Genomic DNA, 23,224 nt, shown 5'->3' with positions numbered 1-23,224 from the left:
TCATTTTTAAAAACGACTGCTAATCCTCCTCCTTTTAGGCCGGACGACCGCGGATAATTAAAATACGAGCACTCCGGTGATGAAAGTTCATTAAGAGGGACGGACTCACCGGCTCTCAGCCATGTTTCTGTCACACAGAGGAAGTCCAGTCCACGGGAAACGAATAAATCCTTCAGGATAAATGTTTTGTTTGTCAAGGATCTTGCGTTAAAAAGACCGAACTTAACGGGGGCCGGCGCGTCCAAGGCCGCTGCTAATCCAGGTTGGGCCCGACACACAGCCCGCAGGTGGCGGGAATTCACACCGCGCCTCCGGGGGCGGGGACAGCAGGAGCGAGGCGGGCGAGCTTCCCCCTGCAAACCGACAACTGGAACAATCCAGGACCCGGCGGGATCCAGCGAACGCGGGTGCAGGAAGAAACCAGGTACTGGACCATACCTCCTTCGGGAAGCCACCTAAAGCCGGGCCAGGAGTGCCTTAACTCTCACCAGCCGGCCGCCACGTTTGCCGCGGCGCTGGTGGCGTTTTCGCCGGGGGGGAGGAGCCATTGGGCGAAAAAGGAAAGCAGGAATCCGGCCAGGTGAGAACGCTGACTTAGACGTCGGAAAACCAACATCAAAGTTGATATGTCCGTGTGAGAGGGACACAGATCCAACAGTGTTTGGCGATCATACACAAAGACTGAGTTGACAGGGACAACAAAAAACGTGAACAGCACCAAAACAAACAGAGCTGACAGAGAGAGATGGCAAGCCACAGCAGATACTGGAGCCATTTTGGATTCTCCCATCATAAGTCTCGAACATGTAAGATCAAAGCAAGGCAGATATTTTAATAGAACAACCTTGCGAGTCCACCATTGTAGTCTGATATTGTTGTCAATAAGGTCCTTCTTTTTTTTCGATCCACTTGTTGTGGGGCAGACTGGCTCGTACATGCACATGCATTCTCTGCTGTTGCCATTTTTAATACAAAGTAGCGTACACTTTGAACTTTTATGTGTCAGTAGTGTTACGTTCCCGAGGGGAAGGAAACGACACAACGATGGGATGAAGCTCGACAGGTTTATTGAACTTAATTATGTGTTGTGGTATGTATGCTACTAATGTTGTGTGGTGTAAGACGATGTGAGGAATTAATAATGTAAATGTTACCAGAGGGTGTAGTTTGTGCGTGTTGGATGAATTGTCCATAAGTCCAGAGGGCAAGGCAAGAAGGAAGTCTGTGAGCAAGCAAGAGGTCGGGGACTGGATAGAGGCATCTGAACAGGGGTCGAGGATCAAGGGAAGCAGTCCAAAATCCAGAGGGAAGTCCAATAAAACGAGGCGCACAGCTCGATCACAGGAGACGGAAGGAACGCTGCGGGGAACACAAAGGACATAAGACACGGGCAGTGGGAAAACACAGAGAGCAGGTAGGAGGAGGGAAGCCAGAGACAGGATGCTTACTACGATGAGTAAACTACGTTCTGGCACTGGATTTTCGGGTCCACTGGTTTGGCACCGGCCCTCATCAGCCCCAGGTGTGCTGATTGTTGATTGTCTGCAGCCGTGTAGGCATGCAGCCGCAATGCGGGAAGAGCGAGCAGGAGCGTGTCCCAAGGCGCTTCAAGTGGAGCTGCCGGCAGCGCTTCCTGCGGAGGTAAAGAGGGATTGTGCAATGGGCGTGACAAGTAGACTTCATACGGAAACACTAAAAACTGCAACATGTCTGGCGGAAGGAAAACACTGTCGAAGTGGAGGCATGCACATAATGCCCAGATGCAAGATGGCGCCAGTATGTGCTGTAGCCTGCCGTCTCTCGCTGTCAGCTGTGTTTGTTTTCGTGCTGTTCGCAACTGTTGTCGTCTCTGTTAGCTCACTGCTCGTGTATAACCGCCAAACGCTGTTGGATCTTTGCCCCTCTCCCACGGATGTGGTTAATTTTGATGGTGTTTTTTCGACGTCCCAGTTGTCTCACTCACCTGGCTGGATTCCTGCGTTCCTTTCCCGCCCCCTGGCTTCTCTCAACCAGCGGAATCGTCGCTGGCGTTGTGGCAAACATGACGGCCAGCTGGTGAAAGTTAGGGCCCTCCTGGCCTGGCTTTCCGAAGGAGGAATGGTGCAGTACCTGCTGCACCAGCGCTCGCTGGATCCCGTCGGTTACTGGCTTGTTCCTGTCGGGGGGGGGGGGCTCATCCCCATCGCGTCTGCTCTCCCCGCCTCCGGAGGCGCAGGGTGAAATCCCGTCACCTGCGGGCTCTGTGTCAGGCCCAACCCGGGTCAGCTGCGGCCTCGGACGTGCTGGCCCCGGCCAGGTTCAGTCTTGTTATGGCAAGATCTCTGACAACGTTTATTCTGAAGGATTTCTTCACTTCCTCTCTGTGACGGAGACATGGCTGAATGCTAGTAAGTCCGCACCTCTTAATGAACTTTCAACACAAGAGTGACTGCAATCTTCCTTTTCAAGCTTTGAACTGTGCATGTTTGAACCTGGTCTTTCTGATGTCGTCCTGTGTGCCGTCGTTTTTCAACCACCCAAGTACCATAAAGACTTTATAACTGACTTTTCTGAATTTCTGGCTGAAATCCTGCCTAAATATGATTGTGTCCTTATTGTTGGTGATTTTAATATTCACACATGCGGCCCAGACGACCCGCTCTCCTGGAGCTTCCTGAATGTCATTGACTCATTTAACTTTGTACAGTCTTGTCTGGTTCCACACATGAACACGGGCATACACTTGATTTAGTGCTCTCGTATGGTTTGTGTGTTTCTAATTTGGACATTTGCAATGCTGTGTTCTCCAATCATCTACCGATCCTGTTTGAAATCCCCATTCTGTTTCCGGTTAAACTATGCGGTCTGCCTCAACGCTCTTGCATGTTTAATTCCTCGTCTCTTGCTCTGTTCTCCTCTATTTTTATGACTCTCTGTGATGTTAACTCTGCAGCCTCAGTGTGTCTGAATACTGAGGAGTTGGTTTCTGGGTTCAACTGTATTTGTTTACAAACACTGGACACAATCACTTCTTTGAAGTTCCGCCGCTCCAAACCCACACCTGAGCCCTGGTTGAATGACGTCACTCATGCTGCCAGGAGAGCACAAAGAAAATGGAAAAAAGACAGGCTGCTTGTGTCTTTTGCCATTTTTAAAGCGAGCCTGTTGTCCTTTCGGACGACTGTAAAAGCAGAGATGAATACATATCTATCAGAGACTATTGCTTTTAACTGTAACAACCCCAGAGCTCTTAAAAAAAATAAAAATCGTCATTGATGCTCCCAAATCTTGTTGGTTTTGATGCTTCTTCAGAAATCTGTGAACATTTTCTCCACTTTTTTACTGACAAAATTATATCAACTAGAACCAATTTATCTTAGCCCACCTATGACCCTTCTATTTTCCATCAGTTAGAGCCGGTGTCCTTTTCCTTTCTAAAGAACACAATTAGTCATATGAAGTCATATGGTTCTTCTGCAGATGCCCTCCCACCTCCCCTGTTTAAGGAGGTACTTGCTACCTTTGGATCAAGTGTCCTTAACATTATCAATAGTAGCCTCTCTCCTGGTACAGTATCAGCGGAGTTTAAACATGGGATGGTACGACCTTTACTTAAAAAAACAAGCCTCGACCCCTCTCTCCTCTCTAATTTCAGACCTATCTCTAATCTTCCATACATTTCCAAAATATTAGAGAAGGTTGTCTACAGTCAGTTGTTGTCCTTCTTAGAGGATAATGGTATCACTGAGCTGTTCCAGTCCGGTTTCAAAGCCCTCCACAGCACAGAGTCAGCACTTCTAAAAGTATCTAACAATATCCTCCTGTCCACAGATTCCCGTAAAGGTTTCTCATTGTTATCCCATTGGGTGGAGTTTTTTCGTGACTTGATGTGGGATCTGAGCCGAGGATGTCATTGCGGCTTGTGCAGCCCTTTGATACACTCGTGATTTAGGTCTATATAAGTAAACATTGATTGATTGATTGATTGATTGATTGATTGATTGATTGATTGATTGATTGATGTGGTGTCCTGGTTCTTTTAGATCTGTCTGCTGCGTTCGACACCGTCGACCACGCCACTGTCCACCACGCCACCTTAATCACTCGTCTTGAGAACTGTGTGGGCATTAAGGGTTCCGGTCATACCTGACTGACAGGAGTTTTAGTGTAAAAATAGACAGCTTTGTGTCTTCCACAGCTCCTCTTCCACATGGGGTCCACCAGGGGTCAATCCTTGGCCCTCTTTTATTTGCACTTTACCTTCTTCCCCTTAGTTCTGTTTTCAGGAAGCATGGTATTGCATTTCATTTTTATGCCAGATCTACTTTCTAATGGCACAAAACAACATGGTCCAACATCTCATTGACTGCCTGCACAACACCAAAGCCTGGCTTTTAGTTAACTTCCTGAGCCCAGATGAAAACTAGACAGAAGTAATGTTGTTCGGTCCAAGTCGCTCTCCCTCACCCAACATTGACCTCGGTACTCTGTCCCCATATTTCAGCGACTGTGTCACAAAACTGGCGGTAAAGTTCAACTAAGATTTTCAGTTCGAAAAACAAATCAGCAGCGTCAGCGTCATTCAAAAAAGCTTTTATCAACTATGCCAAATAGCAAAAGTGAAACGGTTTTTGTCAGGACCCGATCTCGAGAAATTAATACACGCCGGTTTCTTGACGACTGCAATGCCCTGTACGTAGGCATTGATTAATTGATTGAAACTTTTATTAGTAGATTGCACAGTACAGTACATACTCCGTACAATTGACCACTAACTGGTAACACCCAAATAAGTTTTTCAACTTGTTAAACTTAAGAGGCATTAGTCAGTCCTCCCTTGCCCGCCTGCAGCTTGTGCAGAACTCTGATGCGCATGTGTTGTAATCATGGCAGACTTGGTAACAGAAAAACAAAAATGGCTATTTTTGGAGAAATGAGGATACACAACCGTATATTTTTGAACCTGAACATACTGAGGTTGAACTGCAGGTTATAAAAGCGAGCGCAAATATTTGCCGAAATGTTGGAGCAGACGGAAGCCGAGAGAGTGAGTTCGGTGTGACTTCAAGCTTCATATGAGGAGTCTTTTTCAGATTTTCAGTTCATTTTCTTATCTATTATTCAACCCAAATGTTGGTTTATTTTACTCATTCCATGTCTGTCTATTTGTATTTGACTTTCTTTTTTGCGGCTACCGAGTTGCATTATTTTAGTTTTACGTCAAATATAGTCTGTTTTTGTCAAACCATGACTTAAAATGACGATTAAAACCATGGCATCAAAACTAAAAAATGAAGACAACTTCAGATTGTCCAAAAATAGAAAAAGCACATTCTGGAAATATGACAATAAAAATATAGAAAAAACTAGCGGTAGCGGTAAAGTTTAGATCCATGAAGGAAAGAAGAAAGTGAAAGAATGTTCATTACTGAATACATTTACATATGCATACATTTTTTGTTTTGTTTAAAAAACATTTTTTTAATGAATTAAATAAAATTTATGACATCCTTTTTCCAAAACATAATATAGATCAGGCCCACAAACAGATTTTATCCGGCCTGCAGGATGAGTTTGCTAAGTATAAAAATTAACCTGAAATTTTTGAATGAAACAAACTGCTGTTCTAAATGTTTGCCCTGGATGTCGCAATAGCAATTCTTTGTATCTTTGTAGATGATGCTACATAGGTACAAAATAAACCATTGATTGTTTAGTGTTCTCGTGAGACGTGTAAAAACGCCAACTCAACACCAAGCCAAACCGGAGTCAATGAAGAGAACGTCGTTGTAAGCTTGACCATTTACTTTTGACAATTCCTTCATAGACAAGATGGTGAAAAACTGAAAAGAACAAAGAGACACAACGCACAACACACTTATTGCCTCTGTACATATTCGTTTACAATGACATATAAAAATGTAACGGTAATGTCGGAAAATGTCCAGCAGAGGGAGACTCCCGTCTGCCTAAATGACTTGAACACATTGTATCTAGTTCGACAATTATATTTAACATATCGGCACTATTACACTTTTTTAACGTGTGTGACATGTTGTTAACTTATTAAAGACGACTTACGGCATTGCTTCTTCGCCGCTTTGTGTAGGATGGCAACAGAAAGTACTACAGAAGACCACAAAATGTATCTCTAGCTTTCGAACAAATACCGGAAGTCAACCAACAGGAAGTAATTTAGCGGAAGTGACATCATCTAACTGCTGTTTACCGATTATAAAGTACAATAAATATAAACAACTTTAACTCCAAATTAAAGCATTGTAGTTACTAATACAAAATATTATCAAGTAATACAAAAATATTATAATGTAATTACGTAAATAATATTAACAGTTGACTTCAGGACAACACACTCCCCGCCTGGCCTATGTGAGGCCACTAAGGTCACCAAATAACTCTAGTCTTTGGGCAGGAGTAAAACAACTTCTGTTACTGGTCTCAAAAATGTTTTTGGGGTTCCTTGGTCTGTAGTCTTCACTTCGACCTTCCTGACCAAATTGTCGATCCCGGGGAACGTGGCGGTGACCATGGCCATAGGCCAGTAGTTACGTGCAGCTTGCTTGTCCTTGAGGAGAACTAGATCTCCTACTTGAAGGTTTCGCCTTGACATATTCCATTTCTGTCTCTGTCGCAAAGAAGGAAGGTACTCCCTTCTCCATCGGCTCCAAAACTGGTTTGCAAATGCTTGCACTTGCTTCCTTTGTTTGATGTAAAGGTCCCTCTCTGTGAATTCTCCAGGTGGAGGTGGAGCTCCTGCCTTCTGTGTTAGGAGCATTGCTGGTGAAAGAATGAAGGGTTGTTGTGGATCAATGGATACAGGCAGAAGTGGTCGTGCATTTATAATTGCAGTGACTTCCGCCATCAGAGTGCAAAGAACTTCATGGGTTATACGAGTCCCATGCTGCAGTAACATTGAATCCAGGATTCTTCTTGCAATCCCGATCATTTGCTCCCAAGAGCCTCCCATGTGGGAAGCGTGTGGTGGGTTGAATTTCCAAATGCACTGCTTTTCACTGAGGAAGTTCTGCACTGCCTTGTTCATTCCAAGCTCTTTGCATGCTCCCGTAAAATTAGTGCCACAATCAGAATGAAGTTGATTTGCTGGACCTCGAAGTGCGAAAAAACGCCTGAGGGCGTTGATACAACTTGTAGTGTCCACAGACTCGATTAACTCGATATGAACAGCTCTCGAACTAAGACAAGTGAACATCATGGCCCACCGCTTGCTCTCTGCTTGTCCTCCTCTGGTACGTCTGGTTAAGACAGAACAGGGTCCAAAGACATCGACTCCCACATACGTAAAAGGAGGGCAGGATTTAAGACGTTCCGGAGGCAAATTAGCCATTTGTTGTTCTTGAACCTTCCCTCGAAGTCTACGACAGATTGTGCATTTGTGAAGAATTGAGTTGATTAAAGACCGTCCACCTAGAATCCACAATCCTGCTGCTCTGATGGCTCCTTCAGTAAAATGAAGGCCTTGATGTTTTACCTGCACATGGTGGTGGTGTGTGAGCAACACAGAGATGTGGCTTTTCTTGGGGAGAATTACAGGATTCTTTTCTAAAAGTGTGAGTTCAGAGCACTTTAGTCTACCTCCCACACAAATGAGTCCATCCTCCAATGTTGGGTTGAGTTTCAACAAAGGGCTGTTTCTTGAAACTGGCTTGTTTTCTTGTAAAGCTAAAAGCTCTCCTGAGAAGGCTGCCTTTTGTGCTGCCCTCAGAATAATATATTTAGCTTGGGCAATTTCATCTGCAGTGCGTGGTTGGTGACACTTGTGCCAGCCTTCACAGAAGGCTGGCATTGTTTGGCGAGATGTGAAACTGAGGAACAACATTTAAAACATATCCCTTTTTCCTTCAAAAAGGCCTTTCTATCATCCAGGGATTTGTTTCGGAATGTCCTGCATCTCTTAAGGGGGTGTGGTTTGTTGTGTAGAGGATAACATTCATTGGGGTCATTATTGGTTGTTAAAATGTCTGTTTTGTGCACTGTGATGGGTTTGTTGGAGTTAAAACATTTTGCAATGTGTTTGTCAAGGTTAGCAGTTGTATTGTACTGGTAGGTGAAACTGGGGTCATTTCGTTTCTTTGCCTCGGAGCACACAAAAACACAGAAGTAGTGGAGGGGAGGGAAGCAACCGTTATTATGTTCTTTGTACAAAAGAAGATGTCCATTTTTCCTGAAGGCTATAAGGAAGCTTGTCCACAATCGGCCTAATTCCACGTGACGTATCCAGATAGGACAAGCCGGTGACATAGCCATCCTCCTTGAAACCTTGAATTTCCATGAACAAATCTCCCAGTTCGCGTAGCCTAGCGTTGTCTTTATTAGAAATTTTGGGGAAATTGTCCAGCCGATCAAATAGTGATTTTTCAACGATTTCAGGGGCAGCATAACAGTCACGCAGTCTCTCCCATGCTTTGTGTAGAGCCAGTTCTGGATGGTTTACATACATTGAGCGGATGCGTCTCACATGTTCTCCGGACTCCTTACCACGCCACTTTGTCATGAGGTCTAGTTCTTGGGTTGTTGTGAGGTGAGCACCGCTGACCGCTGTAGTGAATGACGACTCCCATGCGCGATAATCTTCTGGTTTATCAGCGAAGTAGTACAGTCCTGAGGTGATGAGATCTCGTGTTGCCAAATAGTGGGCCAATGGTTCCACTGAAGACGGTATGCTGGCTTGTGGAACCTGTCGGGGAACATAGGGCGGAGCATGTATGTTTGAGCCGGATTGTCTTTTTTCTTCGAAGTTTGTCGTGGCTTTAACTGGTTTATTTAAGTTTGGTGTGGATAAGTGAGATTCTTTATCGCTCTTAAAGTTTGTTCTATTAGGACTGGGTTGCATATATGGAGTATTTTCATCCAGATGCTAGGTGTTGATGGTAGCTTGTGTTAACGGATACGGCTGCTTATCTATTGCTGGACACAAGGCAGCTGGAGATGACAACTGCTGTTGAAGGTCGATCTGTGATTGAACATATTCACTGGTGCGTTCAATTTTTGCCTTTTCTGATTCAGTTTTCCTGTCATCGCCAGTGGATTGTGCTCCCGAAGCTTCCGCCAATACTCGAGCTTCCGCCTCAGCTGCGTCTGCTTCTCGTTGTAATGTCAGCACTTCTAATTCTGTGGTTATTCTCGTTGTTTCTAATTGATTATGAGCCTTTTCCAGTTTTAGCTTAGCTCCTTCCAGTTTAAGCTTAGCTTCTTGGCTTGCGTACGACGCTCGTACTTTCGCGGCTTCTGCTTTAGCTCTAACAAGAGCTGCGCTTGCTGTGGATACTGACGTTTTGCTGCTTCCTCTGTGACTAGTTGCCATGTTGATACCTTAGGGCAGCCGGAACGTGCCTTTTTCACTTTAGTTTAGCTTCTTCCAGTTTAAGCTTAGCTTCTTGGCTTGCGTACGACGCTCGTACTTTCGCAGCTTCTGCTTTAGCTCTAACAAGAGCTGCGCTTGCTGTGGATACTGACGTTTTGCTGCTTCCACTGTGACTAGTTGCCATGTTGATACCGTAGGGCAGCCGGAACGTGCCTTTTTCACCTTAATGTTCTCGTGAGACGTGTAAAAACGCCAACTCAACACCAAACCAAAAAGGAGTCAATGAATAGAACGTCGTTGTAAGCTTGACCATTTACTTTTGACAATTCCTTCATAGACAAGATGGTGAAAAACTGAAAAGAACAAAGAGACACAACACACAACACACTTATTGCCTCTGTACATATTCGTTTAAAATGACATATAAAATGTAACGGTAATGTCGGAAAATGTCCAGCAGAGGGAGACTCCCGTCTGCCTAAATGACTTGAACACATTGTATCTAGTTCGACAATTATATTTAACATATCGGCACTATTACACTTTTTTAACGTGTGTGACATGTTGTTAACTTATTAAAGACGACTTACGGCATTGCTTCTTCGCCGCTTTGTGTAGGATGGCAACAGAAAGTACTACAGAAGACCACAAAATGTATCTCTAGCTTTCGAACAAATACCGGAAGTCAACCAACAGGAAGTAATTTAGCGGAAGTGACATCATCTAACTGCTGTTTACCGATTATAAAGTACAATAAATATAAACAACTTTAACTCCAAATTAAAGCATTGTAGTTACTAATACAAAATATTATCAAGTAATACAAAAATATTATAATGTAATTACGTAAATAATATTAACAGTTGACTTCAGGACAACACACTCCCCGCCTGGCCTATGTGAGGCCACTAAGGTCACCAAATAACTCTAGTCTTTGGGCAGGAGTAAAACAACTTCTGTTACTGGTCTCAAAAATGTTTTTGGGGTTCCTTGGTCTGTAGTCTTCACTTCGACCTTCCTGACCAAATTGTCGATCCCGGGGAACGTGGCGGTGACCATGGCCATAGGCCAGTAGTTACGTGCAGCTTGCTTGTCCTTGAGGAGAACTAGATCTCCTACTTGAAGGTTTCGCCTTGACATATTCCATTTCTGTCTCTGTCGCAAAGAAGGAAGGTACTCCCTTCTCCATCGGCTCCAAAACTGGTTTGCAAATGCTTGCACTTGCTTCCTTTGTTTGATGTAAAGGTCCCTCTCTGTGAATTCTCCAGGTGGAGGTGGAGCTCCTGCCTTCTGTGTTAGGAGCATTGCTGGTGAAAGAATGAAGGGTTGTTGTGGATCAATGGATACAGGCAGAAGTGGTCGTGCATTTATAATTGCAGTGACTTCCGCCATCAGAGTGCAAAGAACTTCATGGGTTATACGAGTCCCATGCTGCAGTAACATTGAATCCAGGATTCTTCTTGCAATCCCGATCATTTGCTCCCAAGAGCCTCCCATGTGGGAAGCGTGTGGTGGGTTGAATTTCCAAATGCACTGCTTTTCACTGAGGAAGTTCTGCACTGCCTTGTTCATTCCAAGCTCTTTGCATGCTCCCGTAAAATTAGTGCCACAATCAGAATGAAGTTGATTTGCTGGACCTCGAAGTGCGAAAAAACGCCTGAGGGCGTTGATACAACTTGTAGTGTCCACAGACTCGATTAACTCGATATGAACAGCTCTCGAACTAAGACAAGTGAACATCATGGCCCACCGCTTGCTCTCTGCTTGTCCTCCTCTGGTACGTCTGGTTAAGACAGAACAGGGTCCAAAGACATCGACTCCCACATACGTAAAAGGAGGGCAGGATTTAAGACGTTCCGGAGGCAAATTAGCCATTTGTTGTTCTTGAACCTTCCCTCGAAGTCTACGACAGATTGTGCATTTGTGAAGAATTGAGTTGATTAAAGACCGTCCACCTAGAATCCACAATCCTGCTGCTCTGATGGCTCCTTCAGTAAAATGAAGGCCTTGATGTTTTACCTGCACATGGTGGTGGTGTGTGAGCAACACAGAGATGTGGCTTTTCTTGGGGAGAATTACAGGATTCTTTTCTAAAAGTGTGAGTTCAGAGCACTTTAGTCTACCTCCCACACAAATGAGTCCATCCTCCAATGTTGGGTTGAGTTTCAACAAAGGGCTGTTTCTTGAAACTGGCTTGTTTTCTTGTAAAGCTAAAAGCTCTCCTGAGAAGGCTGCCTTTTGTGCTGCCCTCAGAATAATATATTTAGCTTGGGCAATTTCATCTGCAGTGCGTGGTTGGTGACACTTGTGCCAGCCTTCACAGAAGGCTGGCATTGTTTGGCGAGATGTGAAACTGAGGAACAACATTTAAAACATATCCCTTTTTCCTTCAAAAAGGCCTTTCTATCATCCAGGGATTTGTTTCGGAATGTCCTGCATCTCTTAAGGGGGTGTGGTTTGTTGTGTAGAGGATAACATTCATTGGGGTCATTATTGGTTGTTAAAATGTCTGTTTTGTGCACTGTGATGGGTTTGTTGGAGTTAAAACATTTTGCAATGTGTTTGTCAAGGTTAGCAGTTGTATTGTACTGGTAGGTGAAACTGGGGTCATTTCGTTTCTTTGCCTCGGAGCACACAAAAACACAGAAGTAGTGGAGGGGAGGGAAGCAACCGTTATTATGTTCTTTGTACAAAAGAAGATGTCCATTTTTCCTGAAGGCTATAAGGAAGCTTGTCCACAATCGGCCTAATTCCACGTGACGTATCCAGATAGGACAAGCCGGTGACATAGCCATCCTCCTTGAAACCTTGAATTTCCATGAACAAATCTCCCAGTTCGCGTAGCCTAGCGTTGTCTTTATTAGAAATTTTGGGGAAATTGTCCAGCCGATCAAATAGTGATTTTTCAACGATTTCAGGGGCAGCATAACAGTCACGCAGTCTCTCCCATGCTTTGTGTAGAGCCAGTTCTGGATGGTTTACATACATTGAGCGGATGCGTCTCACATGTTCTCCGGACTCCTTACCACGCCACTTTGTCATGAGGTCTAGTTCTTGGGTTGTTGTGAGGTGAGCACCGCTGACCGCTGTAGTGAATGACGACTCCCATGCGCGATAATCTTCTGGTTTATCAGCGAAGTAGTACAGTCCTGAGGTGATGAGATCTCGTGTTGCCAAATAGTGGGCCAATGGTTCCACTGAAGACGGTATGCTGGCTTGTGGAACCTGTCGGGGAACATAGGGCGGAGCATGTATGTTTGAGCCGGATTGTCTTTTTTCTTCGAAGTTTGTCGTGGCTTTAACTGGTTTATTTAAGTTTGGTGTGGATAAGTGAGATTCTTTATCGCTCTTAAAGTTTGTTCTATTAGGACTGGGTTGCATATATGGAGTATTTTCATCCAGATGCTAGGTGTTGATGGTAGCTTGTGTTAACGGATACGGCTGCTTATCTATTGCTGGACACAAGGCAGCTGGAGATGACAACTGCTGTTGAAGGTCGATCTGTGATTGAACATATTCACTGGTGCGTTCAATTTTTGCCTTTTCTGATTCAGTTTTCCTGTCATCGCCAGTGGATTGTGCTCCCGAAGCTTCCGCCAATACTCGAGCTTCCGCCTCAGCTGCGTCTGCTTCTCGTTGTAATGTCAGCACTTCTAATTCTGTGGTTATTCTCGTTGTTTCTAATTGATTATGAGCCTTTTCCAGTTTTAGCTTAGCTCCTTCCAGTTTAAGCTTAGCTTCTTGGCTTGCGTACGACGCTCGTACTTTCGCGGCTTCTGCTTTAGCTCTAACAAGAGCTGCGCTTGCTGTGGATACTGACGTTTTGCTGCTTCCTCTGTGACTAGTTGCCATGTTGATACCTTAGGGCAGCCGGAACGTGCCTTTTTCACTTTAGTTTAGCTTCTTCCAGTTTAAGCTTAGCTTCTTGGCTTGCGTACGACGCTCGTACTTTCGCAGCTTCTGCTTTAGCTCTAACAAGAGCTGCGCTTGCTGTGGATACTGACGTTTTGCTGCTTCCACTGTGACTAGTTGCCATGTTGATACCGTAGGGCAGCCGGAACGTGCCTTTTTCACCTTAATGTTCTCGTGAGACGTGTAAAAACGCCAACTCAACACCAAACCAAAAAGGAGTCAATGAATAGAACGTCGTTGTAAGCTTGACCATTTACTTTTGACAATTCCTTCATAGACAAGATGGTGAAAAACTGAAAAGAACAAAGAGACACAACACACAACACACTTATTGCCTCTGTACATATTCGTTTAAAATGACATATAAAATGTAACGGTAATGTCGGAAAATGTCCAGCAGAGGGAGACTCCCGTCTGCCTAAATGACTTGAACACATTGTATCTAGTTCGACAATTATATTTAACATATCGGCACTATTACACTTTTTTAACGTGTCTGACATGTTGTTAACCTATTAAAGACGACTTACGGCATTGCTTCTTCGCCGCTTTGTGTAGGATGGCAACAGAAAGTACTACAGAAGACCACAAAATGTATCTCTAGCTTTCGAACAAATACCAGAAGTCAACCAACAGGAAGTAATTTAGCGGAAGTGACATCATCTAACTGCTGTTTACCGATTATAAAGTACAATAAATATAAACAACTTTAACTCCAAATCAAAGCATTGTAGTTGCTAATGCAAAATATTATCAAGTAATACATAAATATTATAATGTAATTACGTAAATGATATTAACAGTTGACTTCAGGACAACACAGATTGATTGATTGAAACTTTTATTAATAGATTGCACAGTACAGTACATATTCCGTACAATTGACCACTAAATGCTAACACCTGAATACGTTTTTCAACTTGTTTAAGTCGGGGTCCACGTTAATCAATTCATGGTAAATGAATGATGGTACCACATGGTGGTGACTTGTTCAGAGTGTATCCCGCCTTCCGCCTGATTGTAGCTGAGATAGGCGCCAGCGCCCCCCGCGACCCCAAAAGGGAATAAGCGGTAGAAAATGGATGGATGGATGGATGGTACCACATGATGTTAGTACATCAGTCAAGGAAAATGATCAAACTAGATAAACAACATTCTGTAATTTGATTTTGTCATAAATTGTTTATCTTGATAGATTGAAAATTAACAAAAATGAGTTGACTGATGAACATTATCACACATAAATTATAAATACCAACAAATAGAATAGAATAGAGTTTTATTGTCATTATTGCAGTGAACAGGTTCAAAGAACAACGCAATTGGAGAGAACAAAATTGGAGATTCGAAATGAAGATAGAATACATTATGTAAGTGTAAAAAAAACCCCAACAACATTATGATTAGTACAATTTCAGAATGTGCTTGTTCTATTTTTAAACAAAAAAATCAATCTGAAGTTGTCTTTATTTTGAAGTTGAGCAGCCCATTCTTCCACAAATGTTTGTAGAAACAGTCTCCATGCCTAAGTGCTTGACCGAGTAGGACACCTGATTTTCATCATTTTGATGGGTGGCCAAATACTTTTGGCAATACGGTATACCTCCGCCCTAGTTCAAATCCTCCTTAAACACTGGCCTCCGCGTTTGGACTCCAGGTGGAGCTAACAAATGACAACGTTAATTAGAGCAGTAAAGTCCCAAACTGCTAAGGGGACCTACACCGGTGTGCATGCATGCACCATTTGTTGAAACGTGTTGCAGTGTGTGTAAAACTGTACATTTCACCCTCAAGGGGACACATTCAAAGGAAGTGTAATGAAATGCTGCTCACTGTGCCCTCACACAAAATTTCTCTGTACGCAGGGAACACCACAGACGTCAACGACAACCGGTAAGACTCTATCTTAGATCATCTTTCAGCAGAATTAACTTCTGGGAAGAGTACATTTCATTTATCATGGAGGCAATCCTTCCTTCTCACTTTGGCTGTAGTCCAGTTTATCTGTGGCAGGCTTCTTTTAGTCAGCAGCCTCTTCTCTATTAATGATGACTTTTTGTTGTGCAGCACGTGTTTGAACGTCAACGCCATGTCCACCACTGACATCTGTGACAACCGCAACCCAAGCAAACACAGCAGCTTTCAGGCCAACGCCAGCTAGTAGAAAGCCTGCAAGGTAAGGAGGTACTTGACTATGTATCTGCTAGTATGTTAGTGTTGTATTGATACCAATATTTTGATACCGCTTCTAAAAATATGTCGATACTTTTCGGTACTTTTTTAAATAAAGGGGACCACAAAAAACTGCATACAAAAAATCGTAAGGTACATGTAATATATGTTTATTATTGCAGTTAAGTCCTTAGAAAAAATAGTGAACATACTAGACAACTTGTCTTTTAGTAGTAAGTAAACAAACAAAGACTCCTAATTAGTCGGCTGACATATGCAGTAACATATTGTGTCATATATCTACATATTATTTTGTCTACATTATTAGGGACAAACTGTAAAAAATGGATTATTAATCCACTTGTTCATTTACTGTTAATATCTGCTTACTTTCTCTTTTAACATGTTCAATCTACACTTCTTTTAAAATGTAATAACCCTTTATTCTTCTCTTCTTTGATACTTTACATTAGTTTTGGATGATACCACACATTTGGGTATCAATCCCATACCAAGTAGTTACAGGATCATACATCGGTCATATTCAAAGTCCTCATGTGTCCAGGGACATATTTCCTGACTTTATAAACATAATATACATAAAAAAAAAACGAAATAAGATTTTGTGATGTTAAAAAATATTGATGTAATCATAGTAGTATCGACTAGATACGCTATAGTTTGTTGTATCATTACAGTGGATGTTAGGTGTAGATCCACCAATGACGTGTGTTTATATGGTAGCGTCCCGGAAGAGTTGGTGCTGCAGGGAATTCTAGAAATTTGTTCTATAATGTTTGTTGTGTTGCGGTGCAAATATTCTTCCAAAATGTGTTTGTCGTTGTTGTTTAGTGGGGTTTCACTATACGGCACATATTTATGACAGTGTTGTTTAGTGTGGTTTCACTATATGGCACATATTTATGACAGTGTTGTTTAGTGTGGTTTCACTATATGGCACATGTTTATTTTGACAGTGTTGTCTAGTCTGGTTTCACTATATAGCAGTTACGGGATAATACATTGGTCATATTCAAAGTCCTCATGTGTCCAGAGACATATTTACCGACTTTCTAAACATAATACCATATTTCCTTGAATTGCTGCCGGAGCGCTAATTAATTTAAAACCTCTTCTCCCTCCTGCGCTTACCAAAGGCATGCGGTAAAAGTAAGCATGCGCTAATTATTTTTAAACCTCTTCTCACTCCGGCACTTACCAAAGGTATGCAGTAAAAAAAAATGAGTTTGATGTAAGCTTGGACCTTAAATCTTACTGAATAGCTCTTAATCTTCTTCACTTTATGCGATTTCAAATTACCGGTATTGAAATCAGCCTCCTCCATTTTGAAAACGATGACAGGGGAAGTGTCACTCGTGACGTTACGGGTTTGACCAGGCGGTAATACTGAGTATGCACTAGTTATTTTGGGAACAAGTTTGACCCGGCAGTAATTCAAGGCAGGCGCGTACTATATGCCCTGCGGCAATTCAAGGAAATATGGTATACATTTTAAAAAAACGAAAGAAAATGTTATGATGCCAAAATATATCGACATAATCATAGTAGTATCGACCAGATATGTGCCTGTACTTGATATCATTACAGTGGATGTCAGGTGTTGAGCCACCAATGGCGTCTGTTAACATTTTAATGCGGGTGAGCTACGGTGTGTAGTGAAGCATGTTTAGCTATGCAGTGATAATGGTACTTGTAAGAAACGTATTTATTTGTCGCCATGGAGAAAAGGATTAGTGATTTAGAAGTAGCTAAAACACTGCTGACAGTGGACGGACGTTAGCTGCTAGCTAGCTAGCCATGTCTTGTAGCAGCTCTTTCTGAGGGTGTTTCAGCTTTATCTTTAATTTTTATACCAAAATGGGTCCATTCTCCCTTTTCTGTCTACACACTGTGTCTGGTTGTATGTACTCTATGCGTGTGCACTGCCGAACATGCTCCTTGGCTCCTAAAACCAGCAATGTCACAACGTGCTAACGACACGGGCGCGAACAGAGTGCAGGACCGGCACGTTTCAAAGGCGGTACAGTACTAAAAATCATTCATTAGTATCGCGGTACTATACTAATACCGGTGTACCGTACAACCCTATGTCAGGTATATATAAATATATAAAAACAAATTTACTCTCTCCAGTGCTTGAAGCAATATTTGATAGTATTTATCTCAACTTGTTTGTGTTTCAGTGTGTTCTTCATTTATAATGTATGGACACATTCACAAAATTAAATGCTTTAAAGCTTAGCAGATTTAGCTGTTTTCTATTATTGCTGTTTTCTGTAAATAGTAGCATACAGTAACAAATGTTTGCAGCTTCATTGTAATCAAATAACAAATGGTTTAATTTAATCTGGTTATGGTTTTATGTATTTTGAGAATGCAGACAGTTACTATATATATATATATATATATATATATATATATATATATATATATATATATATATATATAATTTAATTGATTCTGGAAAAAACTCGATTGATTAAGAATATTAATAAATACTAATCACCATTCGGATGTGAATCAATCAGTGTTTATCATGTGGTCTTAAATAAAATAAATTGTGCATTCCTATGTTTAACTTAACTTAAAAAAGGATTTGTTTTGTTTTTGGTGTGTAACTTTATTATAACTACGGACACAATTGATTTACTCTTTTTTTTAAGAATTTAGTTTGACTCCACAAAAAACTTTTGACCAAACTTAAAGCTCTGAATAATTGTGTTGTTTTTTATGGTCATACAGTAATTTGACGATAATAAAACCTTTCATTTTAGTATGATGTGGTTTTAAAGAAAAATGGTTCGCCTGCAAAAAAAAAGCCACCATATAAAGCCAACAAAAATTTTAGCATATAGTAGCCCCGCCTTCCGCCTGATTGTAGCTGGGGTAGGCGCCAGCGCCCCCCGCGACCCCAAAAAAGGAATAAGCGGTTGGAAATGGATGGATGGATGGATAGTCCAGTTAAAGTCATCGAGAGCCTTAGTATTTGTATTTCCAGAGTGTCACTGAATGCACCACGCTCCTACAGTACATCTAGCCAAACAATTAAGGGCAATATGGAACTCACCCGCTGCCCTGATTAGGTTTGCAGAGAAGGTAGAGAAGAATATGCAAAGTAGCTACCTCGTATTTATTTTAATATGTATTTTAATGGTTTTATAAAATTCTCCTAGCTCTGTAATTAACCTTTCACTCGCTCTTCTAAACACTTCCTATGCTCTTAAACCTACACAATTTGAACATATCACATTTTATATGGGTACTCATCGTTGAAGGAGGATTAGATTAGATTAGATAGTACTTTATTTATTCCTTCAGGAGAGTTCCTTCAGGAAAATTAAAATGTTCAGCACAATCCCAATTCAAGATCAGACAAACATTACAGGGAGACAGAACAGGATCACTGACAGGTCTGCCGGCTTTCAGCGCCCCTTACAAAAAAGATGAGATACAAGTAAAATAAAAAAATCGGTCTAAACCTGGGCCCTGGAGAGGGGGTCCAGACTGAGGCCAAGGGAAAAAAACAACAGCTCATAGCCATAGTACACATCCCTCTTACATGTGTGTAAGAGGGAAACATCAAAGAACACAAAGGACATTAAAGACATTAAAGCAGCGGATGCAACCAGCCACTTCTACATACAGCTATGAATAAAAAGTAAAAGAAACATATACACTGTGGTGGCCGCTGCGGTGTTCCACGCCATCGTCCGCTGGGGTGGAGGGAGCATGGCCAGAGACAGGAGCAGACCCAACAAAGCAACCAAGAGAGCCGACTCCACTCTCGGCCACCAACCAACTCTCGGCCAGTGTCCAGTCCGCATAAATGAGCGAGGATACGTCCAAGGAGACTGAGGTGTCCGACACCTGCTCACCCAGCCAAGACACCGCGAAGCTTCTCCGTTCCGCAGCCCTGTCCTCTCCTCCGCATCTCCTCCAGTCCTTCCAAACCCACTCTGGTGTAGCAGAGACCCAGCAGCTGGTCTCCATGGCCAAAAGGCTACCGGGAGGCAGATCCAGAAGTCCACAAAAAAGCACCGCAGAGGTCACGAAAGTGCCAAGCCTTGTCACACAGTCCCAAAGGGTCCCAAACCAAAAGGCAAAACATATATAATAACACATGAAAACAAGAGGGAAACACAAAATGATGACACAAGAGCACAGAGCTCCTGCCAACAGCAGCCACTACAGTAGCGCCATCTTGGAAAATAAATAAATAAATAAAATAAAAAATGAGGGGGAGGAGGATGAATTAGCTCTGCAGTATTGACATGGATAAAGGTGAAGGTGGGAGTTCATCAGGTGTGAATGGCATCTTCTGAGAGAGAGTTGCTTGTGCAGGTTTGTAAAAAGATTGACTTTGTTTTGCTAAAACAATTGTAGGGGAATAAATTAGATTAAAGAAGTAGTTGAATAATTGTGCTGGTATTGTTAAACTGTTAGCATAAGTCATTAGAACATCCCTAGTTTGTATATAGAATATCTACAGTACATGTACATACAGTCCTGGCCATACACTTGTAAAGAACATCATGTCATGGCTGTCTTGTGTTTCCAATCATTTCTTATTTTTTTGTGATAGTGTGATTTGAGCACATACTTGTTGGTCACAAAAATCATTCATGAAGTTTGCTTGTTTTATGAATTTATTATGGGTCTGCTGAAAATGTGAGTAAATCTGCTTGGTCAAAAGTATACATACAGCAATGTTAATATTTGCTTACATGTCCCTTGGCAAGTTTCACTGCAATAAGGTGCTTTTGGTAGTCATCCACAAGCTACTGCTTGAATTTTTGACCACTCCTCTTGACAAAATTGCTGCAGTTCAGCTAAATGTTTTGGGTTTTCTGATAGGGACTTTTTTCTTCAGCATTGTCCACACTTTGGACTTTGGAAAGGCCACTCTAAAAACTTCATTCTAGCCTGATTTAGCCCTTCCTTTACCTCTTCTGAGGTGTGTTGGGTGTCATTGTCCTGTTGGAACACCCAACTGCGCCCAAGACCCAACCTCCAGGCTGATGATTTTAGCTTGTCCTAAAAAAATTGTAGGTAATCCTCCTTTTTCATTGTCCCATTTAAAGCACCACATAACTTTTCCTCCAGAAGGTCTTATCTTCCATGTGATGTCAGATGAAACAAAAACTGAGGTGTTTGGCCACAATAGCCAGCAATATGTTTGGGGGAGAAAAGGTGAGGCCTTTTATCCCAGGAACACCAACCATACCAACAGGCATAGTGGTGGTAGTAGTATTATGCTCTAGGCCTGTTTTGCTGCCAATGAAACTGGTGCTTTAAATGGGACAATGATAAAGGAGGATTACCTCCAAATTCTTTAAGACTAGCTAAAATCATCAGGTTGGGTCTTGGGTGCACGTTTAAGTCTTGACTTAAACGTGTGGGCAATGCTGAAGAAGCAAGTCTATGTCCGAAAAGCAACACATTTAGCTGAACTGCACCAATTTTGTGATCCAAAATTCAAGCAGAAGCTTGTGGATGGCTTCCAAAGTGCCTTATTGCAGTAAAACTGGCCAAAGGACAAGCAAATCTTAACATTGCTGTATGTATACTTTCAGGGGTGCCGCTAGGGATTTCGGGCCCCATGAAAATAATCTTTACAGGGCCCCCAACACATAATTTCATATAATTTCATCATCATTAGGGGCCTCTCTGGGCCCCCCTCCATCATGGGCCGATAGACTCCGTCTCCTTTACCCCCCCTTTTCGGCGCTCCTGTATACTTTTAACCCAGCAGATTTGCTCACATTTTCAGTAGACCCATATTAAATTCATAAAAGAAGCAAACTTCATGGATGTTTTTTGTGACCAACAAATATGTGTTCCAATCATTCCATTACAAAAAAATAAGAGTTGTAGAAATGATTGGAAACTCAAGACAGCCATGACATGATGTTCTTTACAAGCGTATGTACACTTTTGACCACGACTGTACACTTTGAAAATCTGCAACAAAGTGAGAGCCCAATAAATGAACGGTGGTATGGCAAATGTACACTTTAAACTAAAGACAATCTGCTTGGTGCACTTTTCATTCTTTTCTAGATCCAGATTCAGAATTGGATCTACAGAAGTATAATTATGGGCACATTATCCAGTTCCAGAATGGAACCGTTGCCAATGTGGAATACAAGAAGTGCTTCATTTCAGTGCTAAATGAACATGCTTACCGGTGGTATTGTACAAATTTTATATTGCAAGTACAGTAGTTGTTGTAATATCCTACAATAAATATATTGTAGGTAATGTAGTAGTAGTTATACTGTACAAGTCACTACTTGTAAGTAATGTACGAAAGCCAAAAGAAGTGAAGTTTTCACGTTGTGTAAATGGTAAATAAAAAGAGAATACAATGATTTGCAAATACTTTTCGACTTATATTCAATTGAATAGACTGCAAAGACAAGATATTTCATGTTCACACTAACTTTGTTATTTTTTGCAAATAATGATAAACTTAAATTTAATGGCAGCGACACATTGGCCGGTGTGTTACATAGCCTTTCCTTTTAACAACACTCCGTAAAGGTTTGGGAACTGAGGAGACACATTTTTGAAGTGGAATTCGTTCCCATTCTTGCTTGATGTACAGCTTAAGTTGTTCAACAGTCTCCCTTCTGCTATTTTAGCCTTCATATTGCACCACACATTTTCAATGTCTGGACTACAAGGCCAGTCTAGTACCCGCATTCTTTTACTATGAAGCCATGCTGTTGAAACACGCACAGAATGTGACTTGGCATTGTCTTGCTGAAATAAACCGGGTCGTCCATGATAACGTTGCTTGGACGGCAACATATGTTGCTCCAAAAGCTGTATGTACTTTTCAGCCTTAATGGTGCCTTTGCCTTGGCCACTAATACGCTCCCATACCATCACAGATGCTGCGTTTTCACTTTGACCCTAGAACAGTATAGATGGTTCTTTTCCTCTGTGGTCCGGATGACACGACGGCCACATTTTCCCCAAAAAATTTTGAAATGACCACAGAACACTTTTCCACTGTGCATCAGTCCATCTTAGATGAGCTCAGGCCCAGCGAAGCGTTTCCGGGTGTTGTTGATAATTGGCTTCGGCTTTGCATAGTAGAATTTTAACTTGCACTTACAGATGTAGCGACCAACTGTAATTACTGACAGTGGTTGTCTGAAGTGTTCCTGAGCCCATGTGGTGATATCCTTTACACACTGATGTGGCTTTTTTATGCAGTACCGCCTGAGGGGTCCAAGGTGCGTAATAGCATGGCTTACGTGCAGTGATTTCTCCAGATTCTCTGAACCTTTTGATGATATTACGGAGCGTAGGTGGTGAAATCCCTAAATTCCTTGCAATAGCTGCTTGAAAAATGGTTGTTCTTAAATAATTTGCTCAGGCATTTGTTGACAAAGTGGTGAGCCTCGCTCCGTCCTTGTTTGTGAATGACTGAGCATTTCATTGAAGCTGCTTTTATACCCAATCGTGGCACCCACCTGTTCCCAATTAGCCTGTTCACCTGTGGGTTGTTCCAAATAATTCTTTGATGAGCATTCCTCAACTTTCTCAGTCTTTTTTGCCACTCCTGCCAGCATTTTTGTAACAAAAGACCTAATATTTGCAAAAAATATTAAAGTTTACCAGTTCAAACATTAAGTATCTTGTCTTTGCAGTCTATTCAATTGAATACAAGTTGAAAAGGATTTGCAAATCATTGTATTCTCTTTTTACCTACCATTTACACAATGTGCCAACTTCACTGATTTTGCGGTTTATAAAAGTAGTTATATTGTACTAGTCTCTACTTGT

At 42.0% G+C, this 23,224-nt stretch overlaps 2 protein-coding genes across 5 annotated transcripts in view; one reads left to right on the top strand and one right to left on the bottom strand.

Moving 5' to 3' along the window:
- The window catches only part of LOC133548252 (kinesin heavy chain-like), a 285,184-nt gene that overhangs the window by 257,088 nt on the left and 4,872 nt on the right, over positions 1–23,224 (top strand). The window contains exons 27-28 of the mRNA XM_061893571.1: positions 15,100–15,127; positions 15,302–15,410. Coding sequence (XP_061749555.1) covers positions 15,100–15,127; positions 15,302–15,395 — 122 coding nt within the window. The 3' untranslated portion in view covers positions 15,396–15,410. The remainder of the gene's footprint in view (positions 1–15,099; positions 15,128–15,301; positions 15,411–23,224) is intronic.
- Positions 1,051–13,860, bottom strand: LOC133542373 (uncharacterized). Of its 4 annotated transcripts, XM_061886438.1 has the most exons (5): positions 13,765–13,860; positions 9,913–13,527; positions 6,061–9,675; positions 1,449–1,633; positions 1,051–1,359 (listed from the first exon to the last, which is right to left on the bottom strand). In XM_061886438.1, the coding sequence occupies exon 3, from the start codon at positions 7,835–7,837 to the stop codon at positions 6,398–6,400; it is 1,440 nt and encodes a 479-aa protein (XP_061742422.1). In that variant the 5' UTR covers positions 7,838–9,675; positions 9,913–13,527; positions 13,765–13,860; the 3' UTR covers positions 1,051–1,359; positions 1,449–1,633; positions 6,061–6,397. The 4 variants fall into 4 exon arrangements, with proteins under 4 accessions (XP_061742422.1, XP_061742416.1, XP_061742435.1 ...); XM_061886432.1 differs by lacking the exons at positions 1,051–1,359; positions 1,449–1,633 and adding an exon at positions 5,588–5,822; XM_061886451.1 differs by lacking the exons at positions 1,051–1,359; positions 1,449–1,633 and adding an exon at positions 5,588–5,822 and having other exon boundaries at positions 6,061–8,695.

The sequence above is a fragment of the Nerophis ophidion genome, linkage group LG02 (assembly GCF_033978795.1).
Source record: "Nerophis ophidion isolate RoL-2023_Sa linkage group LG02, RoL_Noph_v1.0, whole genome shotgun sequence".
NCBI lineage: Eukaryota > Metazoa > Chordata > Actinopteri > Syngnathiformes > Syngnathidae > Nerophis > Nerophis ophidion.
The sequence above is the reverse complement of the archived record's forward strand: the minus strand, read 5'-3'. Positions and strand labels throughout refer to the sequence as shown.